At 39.0% G+C, this 18,761-nt stretch overlaps 1 protein-coding gene across 2 annotated transcripts in view; it reads right to left on the minus strand.

The window, feature by feature from the left end:
* Window positions 1–18,761, minus strand: part of eys (eyes shut homolog) — a 170,822-nt gene that overhangs the window by 98,506 nt on the left and 53,555 nt on the right. Inside the window, exons 22-26 of one of the 2 annotated variants that reach the window (XM_042433936.1) lie at window positions 14,559–14,570; window positions 13,245–13,442; window positions 8,420–8,541; window positions 1,874–1,995; window positions 747–1,006 (exon numbers count right to left, since the gene is read on the minus strand). In XM_042433936.1, the coding sequence (XP_042289870.1) occupies window positions 747–1,006; window positions 1,874–1,995; window positions 8,420–8,541; window positions 13,245–13,442; window positions 14,559–14,570 (714 nt within the window). The remainder of the gene's footprint in view (window positions 1–746; window positions 1,007–1,873; window positions 1,996–8,419; window positions 8,542–13,244; window positions 13,443–14,558; window positions 14,571–18,761) is intronic. The other variant, XM_042433937.1, reaches the window with a different exon arrangement.

Raw genomic sequence — 18,761 nt, forward strand, 5'->3', positions numbered from 1 at the left:
AGTATATAGTCCACTAGCAGCTAATTCACTGTAGACAGCAATGAGAACAACTCAGCCACCACTGAGTTTAACTAGTCTTTCTTTACAAACCATTCTTTACAAAGGGAAAGGTGCAAAAATCCAAAAGTATTGCAATCAATGCATACAGTACACCAATTTTCTGGCAAGCCACATTTGATCATTATGCTTATCATTCTTTGTTACCCATGACCAGCCAACTACCAGATCGTAGCCACATGGACTGTTCATTCCTCTCAAGATGGCAGCACAAAATAAAAATCTTAACTTTATTTTGTATCAGTCAATCATGGTTAGAAAAAAATAGCATTTTATCACTTGAAATCATCCCTGTAGGAAAACCTTTACTGTTGCTGTGAGGCACATCTTTTCAGAGGTGTCAGGACCATGGTTCAACATATGATTTATGCACAAGAAAACAACATTTATTGTCCCTGTTGATACAGTAACTTTTTGGAAAACCTCATACATTTCAGAGAGAAGATACAAACGATGCATGCTCAGCTGTGACGGGAATATTTTTCATCTTCTTGTGAGAACCTTTTGATGTATGATGTGCATATTTAACTTAGGATTTTTTTTGTAATTTTCAAAGTAGTTAAATATAGCTGTGCAGTCTGTCTACGTACAATAACCTATTGAACAAAACGGTGTACTTACACTTGAAAAGTGGGCTAAAAAAAAAAAAAGCACTATTTGTGTAAGGCTGTGGCGGTGTGCTCACTCACCAGCTGGGCATCTGCAGGAGGCTGTTCCATTGGAGCGTGTCAGGCAGGTGGAGTTGTGCAGGCAGGGATTGTGGAGCAGGTCACAGGGGTCATAAGGCTGGTTGCACAAGGGGCCACTGAAGAAGGGGGGACAGGTGCAGAAGAACTCCCCTGGTACATCTGACTCCTGACACTGAGCTCCATTTAGACAGGGCCCAGAATCACACTCATTCACATCCTCAGCACAGTCCACACCTGTCCAGCCTGGTGAGCACAAACACCTTGGATACACCAGAGAGGAGATATGGAACTGTAGAGGTTATTTCAGAATGTATTAAAAATAATCCTGGATAAATAAACACTTATTTAGTAGTTTTGTAAAGGTTAAGTGTTTTTTCCCTCAGGGACACCTGTGCTAAAAACGGATATATCACTCATACTGCAGGGTGCCACAGATAAACTACCACAAGGCATTTTTTCTTTTTTTAAATTCAAATGATCCACTCAACATTCTGTATACAAACACAACGTTACAGTGCATGTATTGGCACTGCATCCCACCTGGATCTTTGTGTGAGACAGAGCGGGGAATTTGCAGGTTAATTGCAATACTGGTCAGAGCAGCTCTTAATTCTGGACAGCTGAATGTAGGACACAGGAGGTTAGAGCACTGAGTGGGGATTAAATGGAAATGTATGCATGTTAGAGGCAGACAGCGAGAGAGACAGGGACAGAGAAATAGAGAGAGAATCAGAGTGTGTGTGAATCTGAAGTATCTGCTCTTAAGGCAGGTGAATATTCCACTTGGTGGCAGTGAGTACCCAAGCACTACCAATCACTCCACCTCGCATTCCTTTCCATCCCCCAGCTTTTCCACCTGAAGCAGTTTTACGTCTCCCCAGTGAGAGGGGCATTAGCTGAAGCAGATACACCAGCTTTTTCCTCCAATGAGTCACAGATCCCCTGAAACCTTTTCATGCTGTGAGCCATAGATTGACTCATTTGTTTTACCTGCCATCTGCAATTCATTATCTCTGCTGCCAGTGGAAGGACATATTGCTATCTCTGAACGGCTTCTTTTTCTGCATTTATTAAGTGACTGATGCACCTCGTGAGGACAGTGCCCTCGAGCTAGCTCGCACACCTACTTGTAGCTGTTGAGAAGGTCTGTGCAGGTGGCGTTGTTTTTGCAGGGCTGTGATAAACATTCATCAATTTCTTGTTGGCAGTTCTCCCCCTCCCAGCCGGAGTGACACACACACTCATAACTCTGGAATACAAAAGAATCAGATAAACACTGAAATATACTGACAGAGTGTAAACATTTTACACCTGCACTTGACCTGGTATAATGATTTAGGTAGTTATAGTCTAGAATTTATAGCAATAGCAATACTCACCATTAAAATATTACTTAGCTGCTATCTGTATTCAGTAATTCTAACTTATTTATACCTGTTATATTTTACCATACAAATGGTACAGTGTTTAATATACTTGATTCAATGCATCTCAATTTTCTTAAAAAATATTGTAGAATAAAACCTCCCACTCGCAAAAAAAAAGATATTTCCTGTGAAAATCTGTTTAAACTGTGGAAGAGTCATGCTTGTCTTAAATTTTCACATTACTGATATGCAGATGTATTCCTTCTACCACCCACCCTCTGGATGAAATGCAAGCCTGTTTTCTTCGTGCCATTCAAGGTATATGGTACAAGCTTTTATCAAGCGCACAATATTACCACTGCATGTTTTGTGTGGAAAGGAATTTTCATAGACAACATGTAAAAGATGTTTGATTGTCAAGATTTCTCTCTGTAACCAATGAAATATGTTGTCTCTACTGTACATTAAGAGACAGTTATATATATATATATATATATATATATATATATATATATATATACATACATATTCTTTCTGCCATTCAGTACAAGAGTATGTGGACCCCATGTCCTTTATTTCATTATTGCAATCTGCATTAGGATAATTAATCATGGCATGGGAGATGAATGGTTTGTTGTCTATTTCTTTCCAAGGTTCCTGTTTAATTTAAATTCCTCTTTGCACACCAGATGAAGGTAGTCATATGGTCTTTTCAGTTTTTCAGGATTCCTCATTGCCAGCGTTCTGTCTAAAGGTCCTGGGTGCTGCTGGTTGAACGCATGCTAATCTGTATTTCATACACTGGAGGGGAGCCGTTAAACTTTGTCTGATATAATTTGTACACTGTGGGCCCTATGGTAGTGGGGGGAAAATGCCGTCATCTCATGATAAATTAGATACCTCCAGGAGACTCCAATTCCTTACCCCTGGCAATAGAACATAATCTCATTTTTGCTGCTAAGTCACCTTCAGGGACCGCAATTCTCCAAAATAAGCTAAAGCTCTGTGGGACACAGTGTTCTAAGAGAGGGATAGCTGCACTGTAAACAAGACTATGTGAAGGGTTTTCCAAAAACTGTCCTTATTTGAATAACAAGACTAGGTCAAAACTTAGCATATGGCTGGACTGTGTATGGTCAATGTTTGAAATTGTGGCCAATTTGTTACAAGGATAGTCAGTGTTAGTGTCTTTGATGTGAATTCCTGGATATTAAATGTTCATCTGCAATTTTCTGTAGCAGTCCCAATTTGCTGGTAAAGTGTACTGAAATAGTATATCACATGACATAGTTAAGCTACGTTTGAGTAAAAAAAAAGGGTATAAATGCAGTTGCAAGAACAATACTTTCCACCCACATCTTGGGATGTTTGATTTGAAAGAGATCTTATTTTAATTCTAATTCTAACTATTCTAATTATCTGTTAACTCCCCCTGCTCTTTCATCTGTTTCACTCTGTGGATGTCTCTCGTTTTTCAATCTGTATTGAGTGTTTTGTCAGAGTGATGGTTATTTGGGGTGCTTTAACTCTGCGCTCTAGCTCATGCCTCTATGCATCTTTTTTCTGTCTCTTTCCCAGCCAATGATCATGGAGGCTGTGGTGGAACTTGTAAATGAAAGTTTTGACAGCATTTTGGGTGCAAATTCAGGAGGCTTATATCTGTCCAGTTACAGCAGTTACAGTCAAATCAAGCACACCTGCAGAACGGCCGCCCCACACTAAACTGACGAAACAGCTACATGAGTCGCATGTTTTACCTGCAAGACTTATTTTATTGCTTTTGTTCATCGTTTGTGATGTGAAAACGACAGAGAAATAAAAAAGTTGCATCCTGGTATTAGTTCAGTTATAAAATCCAAACACACCGCGGAGTGTCTCTCCTGCCGGCTGCTGACAGCGCTGTCAGCCAAAGAGTCAATCCCACTGGATGGTAGAGGAGGAGACGGTAGAGACACTGGTACGTGTCTGTTTAAACAGGAGTTTAGCCAACTTCACTTCACACTGGAGCTGAGAGCATCAGAGCTCGGAGCAAGAAACACAGTCACTCAGTGTCACGCTGCTGTCCTCTGCTTCCATCATTTCGTGCCGATTCATTTTGAAAGAGCAACGGCCAACGCGGAATCTCCAACACTTAGCCAGCCGACCAGTGGTGTAACTTCATCACTCACTCAGTCACTCACTCACGGACAACTACGGTTATAGGGCTGGTCTGTGCCCGGTCCAGCCAATGAGTTGAGGAAAAATATATATTGGTGAAAGAGTGTGACTACAAAAATACTGTATTGGTTGATATTTTATTATATCTTTTGTATCACATCTGATTCCCTTCTTATGTGGTAGAAAAGTTGTGAAAATAACTGAATTCATGCTTATTCTACAAAGACAAAGACTTATTCTAAAATAGCCTCGACAAAATTATTGGTACCCTTTAGAAGTTGTAAGGAATAATTGATTTGCAGTGATACTTTAAGCAGATTATTGTGTTTTAATTAGTATCACAGGTGTTTTCAATCTTATAATCACTCATGCAGACAGTTTAAAAGGAAAAAAATACTCACTCTGCTGTTTTGTGCCACTGTGTGCATCACATTGAACATGGAAAACAGAAGGAAAACTAGAGAGTGGTCTGAAGACATTAAAAAAAAGTTAATAGTCAAGCATGGTCAATGTAAAGGTTACAAGACCATCTCCAAAGAGCTTGATGTTACTGAGACCACTGTTGCCTATATTATCAAGAAGTTTAAGGCCCATGGAATTGCAGCAACATCTCTGGACATGGTTGCTAGAAGAAAATTGGCCCGAGATTGAACAGAAGGATTGCTTGAATGGTCGAGAAAGAACCAAGGAAAACTTCAATACAGATCCAAGCTGATCTTCAAGCTCAAGGTACAATAGTTTCAAGTCGCAGCATCTGTCGCTGTCTGAATGAAAATGGGCTCCATGGTAGAAGACCCAGGAAGACCCCACTTCTAAGAGGAGACATAAAAAAGCCAGACTGGACTTTGCCAAAATGCATGTTGACAAGCCACAGTCCTTCTGGGGGAATGTGCTTTGGACAGATGAAACAAAACTAGAGCTTTTCGGTAAATCACACCAACCCTATGTTTACAGAAGAAAAAATGAAGCCTTCAAAGAAAAGAACACCATGCCTGCCATGAAACATGAAGGAGGCACAGTGATGTTTTGGGTTTGCTTAGCTGCCTCAGACACTGGCCTTGAATCTGTGCAGGGCACAATGAAATCAGAAGACTATCAAGGCATTTTGGAATAGAACATACAGCCCAGTGTCTTAGTCGCAGGTCATGGGTCTTCCACCAGGATAATGACCCCAAACATACATCAAAAAGCACCCAAGAGTGAATGAGAAGAAAACATTGGACTGTTCTGAGACCTGCTTTGATTCTTGATCTGAATCCCATTGAACATCTGTGGAAAGAGGTGAAACTTGTGGTTGGAAAATAGCACCCATCAAACCTGAGAGAACTGGAGCAATTTGCTCTATATGAGTGGGCCAAACTACCAGTGGAGAAATGTAGAAACCTTATTCAGAGTTACAGAAAGTGCTTGACTGCAGTTATTGCCTCCAAAGGCTGTGCTACAAAATATTAAGTTAAGGGTACCAATATTTTTGGCCATTTTCACTTGTTTTATTATATTAGATAATATGTTAAGTTTTAAATCAAAAGCAAAGTTTCATCTATATTCAATGTGAAATAAAGAATAATGGATACCATATACTTCTATTATATATACTTCGTTTCAACTTAATTCAGAGAAAATTTAGTTGTTGTTTTTTTTTAAAAGGTGGAATGGTACCAATATTTTTGGGCATGTAAGTATTTAGTTTATCCCAGAAAATTACAATGACATTTTTTAACCAGAATTCTGTGCTGATCTGTTATGTAGGACTAGATGTTAATATCCCTTAATTGCACACGTGAGACGTGCTGCTTAGATTCTGTGGAATGGTCAAGTATGTGATGGCATCTTCAGGGTTATCAAGTGGGTGCCCTCTTTCCTCGATGTTTTGCTGATAGACCCACAACACCTCCAGAGGGTTCAACAGTGAATCCTGGCGTCCCGGGCTCTTTCCGTAGATGCCATCTACTCACGTGAGGGCCCATAAATTTGTCATTCATTTTCCTATAACTAGCCTGCAGTCAAGACACATTTCAGTGAGAAATAAACAAATTCCTTTTTTATCATTTTTAATATTTGATAATCGCAGTTTTCTATGCAAGTTGTAAGAAGTATATGTAAACGGACAATTTGCATCTCTAGTTAGTAAATGGCTTAATTAAGGCCAGTGAAAATGGCTGAGCATAGTTTAGAACTTGTGCTTTTCCCACTTCAACTCAAGTGTTGGCTAGTCAGTCTAAGACATCTGATATCTACATTTAACTTGTTTGTATAGCATTGCCGCCTTTACATCTGGCAGAGAGATATTAAATCTACATTGAAATTCAATTATGTCTAAGCTCAAATAAACACAAAAACATTGGATCCATCCTTAGTTGTTGAAACAGTAGTTAATGATTATTCTAGATATTTTACTTTCATTCCAGCTAAACAAATAAAGGTTTTAAAATACTTGTAAGACCAAGTTTTTATTTGTTCTTCTCACCATGTGGCCCCTTTGGGACTCACAAACCAAAACAAAACATACATTACATACAGATTTATTTTAAACCCAAACATTAGGTGCGGACCATACACCAGAAATTATCTATCTTTGTCGAAAGAGAGAAAAAAACCCCCCAAGACTTTCTTATCTATGACACATCTGTTTCACTACTGCAATCTGTTAGCAAATAAGCAGCTGTTGGAAAAAGGCCCCTGGTACTCATTGCACAGTTTGTGAGCAGCATGCGGCTCCCAAGGCCTTTTTTGCAGCTGCAACAGATCAATGTTATTGGCTTAAAAAACACTCAAATAACTACAGAAGTAGAGCTGCGCCTTGCAAAAAAAGTCTTAAAATGTCCTTTAAATTTGAGTGTGTGCATTTGTGGAAACCCATGCATCAGTACAGTGGACCAGCACACTTGGAATAAAATGCACTAACAAGTAATTTAGAAAGTCACTTGATGTTCAATCTACAAACTACAGCCTACATTTCCGAACTCAGTTTTCACTTATTATTTCAACAAGTATTCACTAAGAATCGACTGAGGCCTGCAGGTAGAAGGCAGACCTGGTATGTCTTGTTTCTCCTCGCTATCCTACTACTGTAGTTCAATCTAAACTGAACTACATTAGCTTAGCTTTGACTACAAAAGCTGCAGCTAATGATCTGTAGACATAGCGTATCTTTGAGAAAAGTGGACAAATCATGCTCCATGAGAACAGCAGATAACTTGGGAGTCACTGAAACTGGCTGGCCACCACAAAAGTGTTTTCCTGGGAGGACTGCACATCATTCCTGTATCCTTTTATTTGTTTATTTATTCATGATGGCTGTGTTTGAGCAGTGGACATTTTTTACACTTGAGGTGTTTCTTTCAGAGAAGAACCATCTTTGGCCACTAGGTCTTCTCGTCTGCATTTGACATGTCCATTTATAATGTTTTTTCTATGTCTACACATGCTTTACATAGCCAGGAGAGGCAACTACCAATGGAGAACATACTGGACTGTTACAGTGTGAAGTCATTAAATGTCTACACAAAATTATAACAAAAACAACAATCAACATTGGTGCTTTCTATGAGTTTTATGCTCTATATATTAATCCTAAAGATTAGCTTTTTAACAAATTATTGGTCCAAATGACCTAATATGAGTTGTTGTTTTTTTTCGTGTCAAGTGTACTTTGGTAACATTTTGGCCATTTTAGCACATTAAGAGCTCAGACTAAATGGCATAGTAATTTGTCCATTTGAAGATACACTAATAAGGTGCATTTATTAGACATGACCTGTTCTTATCTTATTTCAAATGGACACCAAGTTGAAATATACTTACAATCGCCCAATAAGACTAAAATAGTCTGCTAGTGCTGCTTGCTCTGTCCCATGTAACTATATTTTATTTTTGTTAATAATACATCACTATTGATAGTATTGCACAATTGCTTATATTTTACTGCAACAGACATGCTGTCACACATAAATTGCGAGATAGCCATCAAAGGCAATAAGCTGTAGGTTATGTGATTCAGTTTTGTCAATATTTTATAAAAAAAATTGTTGTGTTTTTCAATGAATTAGCAACTGTAGTGATTAACAGGACACATCTCCATTTTAAAGGCCATTTGAAGGCTATTATATTACTCCATTATACTGCCATACAACAAATCTGTCTACTTACCAGATGGAGGTCCTTACATATTGAGTTGGTACTGCACAAACTGTTCACGCAGTCATCAATGTCTTGCTCACATCTCAGCCCAGCATAACCAGGATTGCAAAGGCAATAATACCCATCGACAACTGGAACAAGATCAGTAGGTTAGTTACAGCACCTTGCATCATAAATTAAATCACTGTGCTCTCAGTAGACCCTTCTGATATATGACATCTCTGCACAGGTAAGTGCTGATTCCATTTTTAATGGATATAACCATTACATAAATGCCTAGGGTTGGGAACCGAAAACCATTTCCAAATTAGAACCAAATCCAAAATGCAAAGAACCGGGTACCTGTTAAAAAAAAAAATTGAATTTCAGTTCTGCTTATCGGTTCCTAAACGCGACAACCCTCTATTATTGCAAACAAAGGCTACATATCTGCCAGGACCTGTCTACGTCATGCATCAATGCAACAGCGTGTTGAGTTGTTTAGATACAAGCATGCATGGCTAACGTCACAACAGTAGTGAAAGACAGACCACGTTAAATGCTCATAAATGTGGCTTCACTTTATTAAAGAAAACAATAAAGCAATGTGCAATACATGTGGGAAGCTAATCAGCTGTAAGACAGGTTGCACAACAAATTTGACCAAACATTTAAGGTAGCACGGTACTGATTTCCAATAATGTTCAGTGTTTGATGTCTTGCAGTTTCCTAGCATGAGTGTGCGATCATTCAGCGCTAGCACCTCACTAGCACCTCCAGTAGAGCCAGCAAGAGAACCTAGCTGCAGACAAAATGGCAGACATCTTGGACCTCCGCCAATTGACAGGAAATCATGTGACCTTAGCAGCGGAAGTTGGTTCTCCTCTTGACGTTTTTTTCCCTGTGACATAGAATGTGGATTTAAAAAAATATAAGTTTATTTCTTAGAAATATATTTTAAAGTTGATTGACTTTCTTAAAGGCTTTATACAATATTTTAAAGTGAGAAGGTTGCAATTAGTACAGATTTTAGAAATCGGCCAATATAAAGTTAATTCATTAAGTCTTTAAAAAGTCACCAGTTCTTTTAAATGTTTTATGTAATGTTTAAATCAAATTTATTTATTAAAAAAATTCTTATAAACAATGTACTAAACAATGTGAATAGGCTATGCCAAATGGAAGACCCTGTGAGCTCCTGACAGTGACCCTTAGCACTTTTTTTGTAGCCTCTGTTGTCAAAATCAAAATGAACCCAGCTCTTACATTAAAATAAACAGGCATCTTTTATGTTTGGGGTCAAATTGACACCAGCAATTTAAACATACAAGGTACTCTTGTGGAAAAGACAGAAAATCTGTGCTGGGAACCAAAAACCAAACAGGGACATTTGTGTACAACCCTGTATTCCCTATCTCTAAATTCAATGTTGAGTTCAGAGGGGCTTAATTGGCTTTATTTACATGGGAAACATGTGTTTACACTGCCAAAGCAAGTGTGAAATAAAAACAAAAAGACTTATGATTTTGCTCTCTGTTATTTTTTTTTTTATTCAAAAAATACAGCTGCAGTTGCACCAATCTGCTGCTGGATGTCGCTGTCCGACCGCTCTGTAGGGGGCATTTAGGGGCGCTGCTGTAGCGTCTGAATCCAGAGAACTGAAAGAAAAGAAGAGAGACACACAGTTAATATGACAAAATGAACAACGAAAATAAAACTACAAAACCTTGATATTCTATACACGTGCGCTATGTTAGTGATCTGTGATAATAGACATCACTGTCTTGAGGTAATTTAGCCGGAAACAGCTCGTAAAAAAAAAGAAAAAAGAAAGAAAGAAAAAAACGCTACAGCAAACTCAGTCATCATTTTTAAAACATTAGCAACAAACATTCATTACTCGTCTCATATGATGAACATCCATTCAGTCTGGTCATTACAGTCTATTCAGTCTACTGAGAGATTTGGCTACTCTGCAATTCAGCAAAATAGCTTCACTTCGAGTTTTACATCCAGTTAATCAGCGTTTTTACTACAGTCATCTACTGAAACACCATGGAGGACCGCACAGGAGTGAGGCAACTCTTGACAGCTGAAACTGTATTAAATTAATTGCAAATGACATCATTAATATGCTGAATTGAGCAGAATCCCTGATTAATAACATATCTTAAACTTAAACAAAGTGTTGAGGCGTCGTTAAAGTGACATTAACCAGTAACACACACATAGCCTACATTATGAGCTGGTTCCCCAGACAGTGATTAAGCCAGGCCCTACACTACAGATGGTTAGTTGTGGTAATAGACAGTAATGTCAACTGCGTGCTACACTGCAAGCTCTAACGTTAGGTGTTAGAGATTGCAGTGTAGCACTGAGCATCCAAGCATCTAACCTCTGCTGCCCATTAGCGAGGTAATGTAAGATGATTCTAACAGTTCGTACTCAACAGTACTATATCCATTTTAAACTCATTTAAACTCAGGATTTATTATCACAAATATTTTTAAAAAGTGCTTACATGACGTGCAACGAGACAAAATGCTTGGAGCCACTTAGCATTTTCAAATGTATTTTCTCCATAACGGTATACACAAGCTTGCTGGATTCTTCAATATATCAAAGTTTGATAGACAACATTGAATAAAACCTTAGAAAAGTCAACAAACTTTTTAAAAGATCCTTAATAGACTGTATCTTACCGCTGTAAAGTCCTCCCGCCTTCTTGCCTTTTCTGCCACAAGTGGACTACACATTCACATTGCAGGTGTTCACGCAAAAACGACACGAGGAAGACCAACTTCCGCTGCTAGGGTCACGTTGGTTTTCTGTCACCTATGGAGGCGGAAGTCCAAGATGTCTGCCTCTCTGTCCACCATTTTGTCTGCATCCAGGTCCCACTCAAGGCCAGGGATACCAAGCCGCAACACCCCATTCTCTTTGGCAATAAAGAGAAAGATGACCAAAGAGAAAACTGAGGAGCGTCAAATACCACAGCATCCACAAGAAAATGTATGCACTGACTGTGGATCATAGGTTTTTATTGTATTTACTTTGTGAATGTTCACTTAAGACTTTGAATTTACTTATTTTAATGAAACAATAAAAGTCAAAGTAAATGCTTAAAAGAATAAAGATATTTTCGTTATCTAAACATTTGACCTCTTTTTTTTTAACCATATTGGAATTGAAATTGGGAGTCGATAAGAAACTGAATCGATAAGCAGAATCGGAATCAATACAATTCAAACGATACCCAACCCTATGAATGCCTTTTACTGTATCAGTCAAACCTGTTGTTGCTAAATTGTTGCTATGTCACATCACCTCCCTCTGCATCAGTCTGACACAATTTGACACTTTAACCATCTTTAAATGAACCCCTTCTGCAATGGCCATTCAGCCCTCTTTTCTGCCACCACTTACCTTGTCTTCCCATCTGTACTTATCCCCCTCTTTCTCAATGAAAGTCTGAAAGCCTTGTCATTTGTTTCTACTAGCACAACACACTTGCAACACAGTGAGTGAGGGGAAAGGAAGTACAACAAAGTGAGAGAGCCCATTTCAAGGCCATTCTTTATTCAGATGTTACAAATGTGCCAATTTCTTCGTTCAGAAGTTAGAATCTCCCACGTCTAATAATCAATTCCTTCCTCTCTTTAATTATTAATGATGTTAAAGAGGGATGCATCATCCTGTTTCTGCAACACACCACTGGTGTACAGGCAGCCAGTGACAGAGGTAATTGCAGTTCTTACAGGAGTGAATTTATTACTTCCCCAGTCAGGGTCCCAGGATTCTTCATTATCCCAAAGATTTACCACGTAATCTATGCTGTCACTCTGTCTTGGTGCGTGTAGCTGCTATTACTCTCATTAAATGCTTTAGGTCCTGGGTGGCAGCAGCATTACTCATCTCAGCCACTGTGGCTATGCAGTGCTCTCTCTGGTGACTGGCTGGCTGCTGCTGAGCGTTGGCCAATAGGTCCTAGAGGCCTGCGTCACTAACCTGAGGTGAACTGGCTGCACTCAAGATTAGTAAAGACAGCTGGCCGAGGTCTACTGTCGCACAGTGAAGGATATGATACCCTTAGATTGTGATCCACTGCCATCACTGTTTTGTTCCGGCATAAGGCAGCTGAAACAACATTGGCAGGATTTCCAAAATGCCATAGACCTTAAAGGTACTACTGCAGCACAAATATTTTGCTACTGAGAAAATCTAATTTGGCTCTGCACAACTGGTGTACAGTAATTATATCTACTCTAAGCAATTCAATATTTCACATAAATGTGTGCAGTTTCAGATTTTTGTCCCTCGCAGTAAAGGTGAAAATAATTTACAGAAACACTTTACAATTATTAACCAACTGGTGATAAAGAATCCTTTTCTTTGAGGTTATTTTTTTGATAAATGAGTTCTTTAATCACATATGCTAGACAAGGAATGCATAGGGGTAAAATCTTATCAGCCAGCCACAGGCATAAAAACAATATTATGCCTTTGATTTTATTAATTTTGTCATTTATCATCCATTACTCAAATTACAACACAACATTGATGCTTAATTGATTTTGTTTCACAGTTATGTTAAGGAACTAATCAAGCCTACTCCAGCAGGTAATATCCTAGATCCTCACATCAGGTGGAATAACTCATAGCACCCTTATTAGCTTCAATGGTGACCCAATTGAAAACTGCCTGTCAGACTGTAAGTGAGCAAAACGAAATTTGACATATTCACTGTGTGCGTATGTCTGTCTGTGAGTGTGTGTGTGTGTGTGTGCGTGTAGAGCTTTGCTTCTGTCTTGAGTGCCTGTCATTAAGCATGTTGGCAAGACAGGCTGTTTCTTACCATCATAGCAGAAGCCGTGAAAACAGGGGTTGGAGCTGCACTCATCCACATTGATTTCACAGCGGGGGCCAGCGAAGCCCCGGCGACAATGACAGCGGAAACCCAAAGGGAAATGGTCCTGATCCAATTCCTCCACACACACTGCCCCATTCTCGCAGGGATTACTGGCCTCACAGGGTAAGAACTCACAATTATGACCTGGAGTGAAAGAAGGAAATACATATAGGAGGACCATCTAGCAGGCATGAATCTGTGTAGAAATACAATGGATGTAAAGAGCTGGGGATTTTTTGAGGAAACCCATATTGTAAGGTTTCCTTGAACCGGACCTCATGGTAGATTACATGACCAAAATGATAAACACAAGCAAAATATTTGCAGTGATAGATTATGCTCACAGAGATGCAGTAAATCAAACACTTTGGATGCTGTTTAAAATTAATTTTAGAACAGTTAACTTTTTTAAAAATTGGTGAAGCACGACAAACAGGTGATTTAAACGAGATAGACATGAGATGACAGAATATACCACAACAACATACAACATTCCAGAAACAGACAGACAAAGGGTAGAGTGCGTTGGAGTTGATGCAGTGCTAACGTTTGTGTAGGGATGTGGTACATATGATAAGGTATTTACTGTCATTTCTTTGTGTGTGTGTGTGTGTGTGTATCATGCAGTCAACTGTGTGTGTGTGTATAGAACTGTTAACTGTTTTTTTTTTCTTAATAAGTTTTTATTTTGTCCATTTCAGCAACTGAACATCAGAGATGAAATGGCCGATGCTGTTATTAAATTCAAAGAAAATGTTTTATGCTTGAGCCAAAACAATTACCAAATGAATAGTCTCCGTCTTCAGTTCTGATTAGCAGTCTTGTTCCGTGCTGATTTAAAACAACTGATAAAAAGCACACATGTGGCTGTGCAGCACCTCATTTGCATTATTAATGTGCAAACTGAAAATAACCATTGGCACTATTAGGATTTTTGTGTCACTCAGCAGTCACTTTGTTTTAGTGAACTGCTAGAACTGTACAGACGGAATGAATGTGCCAGACGTCTCGTCTATTCAGGTCATGCATGAAGCTCAACATCTGGTGAAGAAAATCACTCTTCTCACGCATAAAAAAGAAAAATATAAAATAGAGACAAAGAGACAAATAGAAAGGCCATGCACATATACAGGAAATATTTCAAAAGCCAATATAGAACACCAATCAGGCCAGGCGATGCATGCCAAATGAGTGAACAAAAAATGTCAAATGCAACATGCAAAATTATACATACAGTAACACAATGATTCTGTTTCCTACCTTGGATAATTTCTGTAAAACAGGGTCACATAAAGAAAACATGAATAAGACAGTCCTAAAGAAACTGCTGCAAAAATCATCAGCATCAAACATTTTTATAGGTGAAATCAGTTTCTTATTAGTAGAAGAATTGTAAATATGAATGGGTTCTGCATGCTGTAATCAAATATATATAGCACATTATTGGTACTTTATTTGAGACCCCAACAAGTTCAGAAAAGGTAATCGTTTAGGAAACTGAACGATGACTGTAGAACTGCTCGTCCAGGAGACATGCAACCTTTGCTTCAACACATTCTTACTGCCTGAACCAAAGAGCTCATTCTGAGTACCGTATTTCCCCAAATAGTGGCCTGGGCCTTTATTTACCTCAACTGCAGGGGGTACCAGGCCTTTATTGGATGCAGGCTTATATTATAGAAAGGCCTTTATTTCTAATTCCCTCCGTTTGATAAGTATATCTGTTCATATTTTAGTATGAGTCCTCCTTCTTTTCTGATCTGCTTCTGTTTGCGCTGTTAAATTTTTGTTACTGCATTACCGGTAATCCACTTACTCTGACATGTGGAACAATAATTCTAGCGCCTGAGTTCCACCTGGAACATTTTGGCAGTGCAGCACTTAGCTGTGGTATGTGGGTAGCATGCTCATGGATGTATGCTTGCCAGCTTAGCCAATTTACCATGGTTATCCATGCTCATGTAGTATTGCTGCTGTTATTATTATTAAAATATGCACAATTATTCCCGTATTTAAACAATACTGCATCTCTTCCATCCCCCTCCCCTCTCTGTGATGGTCAGCTAGAGGGCTACACATGTACTCATAGAACTGGAGTTACATCCAGGTAACTAGTATTTATGCTTGACTGACATGCACATTATATAACCGGCACCAGGAGTTTATCCATCCTTTTATAGATACTTCATGACCAGGCAATAGCCTCTTTCGGCACTATTATTGTCAAATAAAATACACACTGCTTTCAAAATCTAATTAACTGGTCATTGTATAAAAAGGAAGTGGTAATAAAGCTCCATGAAGCACTTGTATTATATATATATATATATACATATATATATACATATATATATATATATATATATATACACATAACACACACACTGGTCAAAACTCTGGACACACTTTCTCATTCAAGTGAATGGGACAGAGTGTCCAAACTTTTTACTTTGACTCTTAACTGGTACTGTATATAATATATAATTGAGTCCCAGACTGGAGCTAAGTGGAGTTTTGTCGCTAAGTCACTTATTTTCATATTATTGTGCTTATAATGGGGCTACCCACCACTTAGATAACAAGGTACAATCCATCCAAGGTGCATACATACTTGGAGAAAGAGCCGAATCAGGATTATGTATTACATCAAAGACAAAGCATTTCTATTTGCTGTAGACACACTTTGCTACTCAAATGTGTGATCTATAGCGAGGAAGAGAAGAGAATGAGGTGCTGATTGGGTCTAACAACACAAACTGGCACAAATCAAGGCCTCTGCTTTTGTAAGATGTATGTAGCTCTCTACAAACCTTAGACACGACAGTGAACATCCTGAACTACAAAGTGATTTGGGACTCAAAACTGAGTGAAAATTTTGACGTGGGTTTTAGTTATTGTACTTCTGTTACAGTAATGGTTATTACCATGCATGCAAATTACATACAAGATACACTGTTGCTTCCATTATCTCAAACAAAGAAATCTTCATACACTCTTTATGATTACTGGCAGTCTGAAGGAGATTTTACAGTATCTGTGTTTTTTTTTACTTACAGTTCTGTCTGTGTTTGACTATGAAAAGCAACCTTACATCATGATGCTGCCACTACCATGTGCCACTTAGTAATGGTGTTACATGGGTAATCAACTGTGCCTCATTTCTGTTGTACTCTCTACAGTCCTTTAAATCCTGTAGCTGAAGACTTAAATTTTCATTTTCATCAGAGCTCTGAATCTTTGTCTTTATGCTGTCAGCGTCTCTTTGAAGTGCCTTTCTGTAAATTACATGTGCCTTTTTCTCTGCTGTAAAGCCTAAATTTGTGAAGTGCTGCCCTAACTGTTGTTAGATTTCACAGCCAATGCACTCATTAGACTGAGTTTAATCCTAACCATAACTGTCTGACTGATTTATATCAAGATGACGGCTGATGCAACATGGCGTGTTGCGGGTGGTGCGTTCTCTCGAATTAAACCAGGGATATTCAGAACTAATGATGGTAAAGTGATAGTAGAAGATGAACTACTGAACTTTACTGTGGTCAACCCTGAGTCACGATGAAATTGTTTTGCTGGTTACACACAGTTTCAGCTCTGAGCGGATAGAATCCTCAAGGACGATTTTATTTCAGGTCTGTTCTAACACGTCCCAACACTGTGTCTCTCACAAAGGTGCACAAAAGGATATTAACACCATAAAAATGTACCTGAAAGTGCTAAATGAGTGCGGAGAGGATATACCAAGATTTGTCTCACACTACCTGGATCAGCTCCCTCCTGTGTCATTCAATCACACTGATGTTTCAGCGCTTCTAGGTAGAATTGAACAAATAAATTATGACATTTTCTGTTTGAAAAGAACCCTTGAAACAGATGCCTGCAGCAGTAACTGCTGCCCTTGATGACGGGTTGACTGCTATGGAGAAGCCACATGGCCCTCCTTCCATGGACTCTGGCAGTATTAAGGCTGATGGTTGGATGTCAGCAATAACCGGTGAAACCATCAACAATAATCCAGGGCAGCCTACAGCTACAGCTACTGCTTCATTGTACTGGACCTCAGGACAAACACAGTCTCCCGCATGGAGACTGTGGTGAGGGAGGGATGTCATCTGAAGTTGGTGACTGAAAACTCTGCCACTCAACTTAAACCTAGCTTGGCACAAGCTACAATGAAACGTGAGGGAAAGAAGACTGGCATGATTGGAACTGGCACACCTAGTAATATACAAGCCGTCAAAACAAAGATGGTGAGTGTATTTGTTACTAAGTTTGATCTGAGCCTGGATGCTCTCAGTGACTATTTGATAGAGAAACTGGATAGGGAGGTTATGTGTCGAAAGACCGGGTCAGCATACAGCAGATTCAGCTCATTTCATGTCACCACTGAATGTAACGAAGAAGCAGGAATGTATGATCCTCAGCTTTGACCAGCTGGGTCTTTTATCCGGCGCTACTACGAGACACACTGGCCTAGAGGCACTACAGTTGGTGTCTAGCTTGGTCCAGAGGGAAATCCCAGGTCTCAGAACTCTGCCTAGTGATGATGCTCATGTGTGCCTTGAGTCTGTTGGGGCAGTAGATCCCCTCTAGAGGAAAAGTAAGATCCGGGTTGTATCATGCAATGTGTGTGGCCTGCGTGTAGGGCGCAGTGCTACAGATAAAACAAAACGTTTGGTGGTTGACACATTTTTGGAAGAGTGTGACATCCTGTGCCTTCAAGAGATTTGGCTTGCCTAACAAGACCTGGATACTCAGAAGACACTGCATAAGGATTTTCATGCTCCTGGGGAGTCCACCACTAATCTCAGCACAAAGTAGTCTAAGGTAGGATACCTAGTGGAGTGTCAATACTTTGGAATAGCAAATATGACCCACTGATGAAGGTGGTAAGATAGAATGTTGATTGGGCTATTGGGTTAGAGATAAATTATAATAAAAATAAGTTTATAATCATAAATATCTATATACCTTATGAGTCTTATCATAAGTCTTATCATGTATCTGAGGATACATTTCTGAGCAGATTGGCTTTTGTTGAGGACAGAGGTTCAGCTTGTGTTTTTGTCATTGGGAACTTTAATGCTGACTTGTCAGATAGCAATTCTATATTTGCAGAACACTTGTTGCAGTTCTGTAATGACAGCAATCTTATTTTATCCAGCAAAATGTTCCTGCCTGATAAGAGTTTTGCTTATATTAGTGAAGCTGGGCACACAACCTCTTGGCTTGGTCATTGTATATGTACAGCAGATGCTCATGCCTTTCTGGATAATGCAGAGATATACTATGGGATGGCCAACTCTGATCATATACCAATTGTTATTTTTTTAAATGTTGAGAATGTGCTAGCCATTACTGGCAATGATGCTAATACAGAGAAGCTGGACTGGACAAATATTAACATATATTCCACTGTAACTGACAACTTGTTAAATAATATCGAACTGCATAGGGATGCTCTGA

Source organism: Thunnus maccoyii, chromosome 14, assembly GCF_910596095.1.
Source record: "Thunnus maccoyii chromosome 14, fThuMac1.1, whole genome shotgun sequence".
NCBI classification, from domain to species: Eukaryota; Metazoa; Chordata; class Actinopteri; order Scombriformes; family Scombridae; genus Thunnus; species Thunnus maccoyii.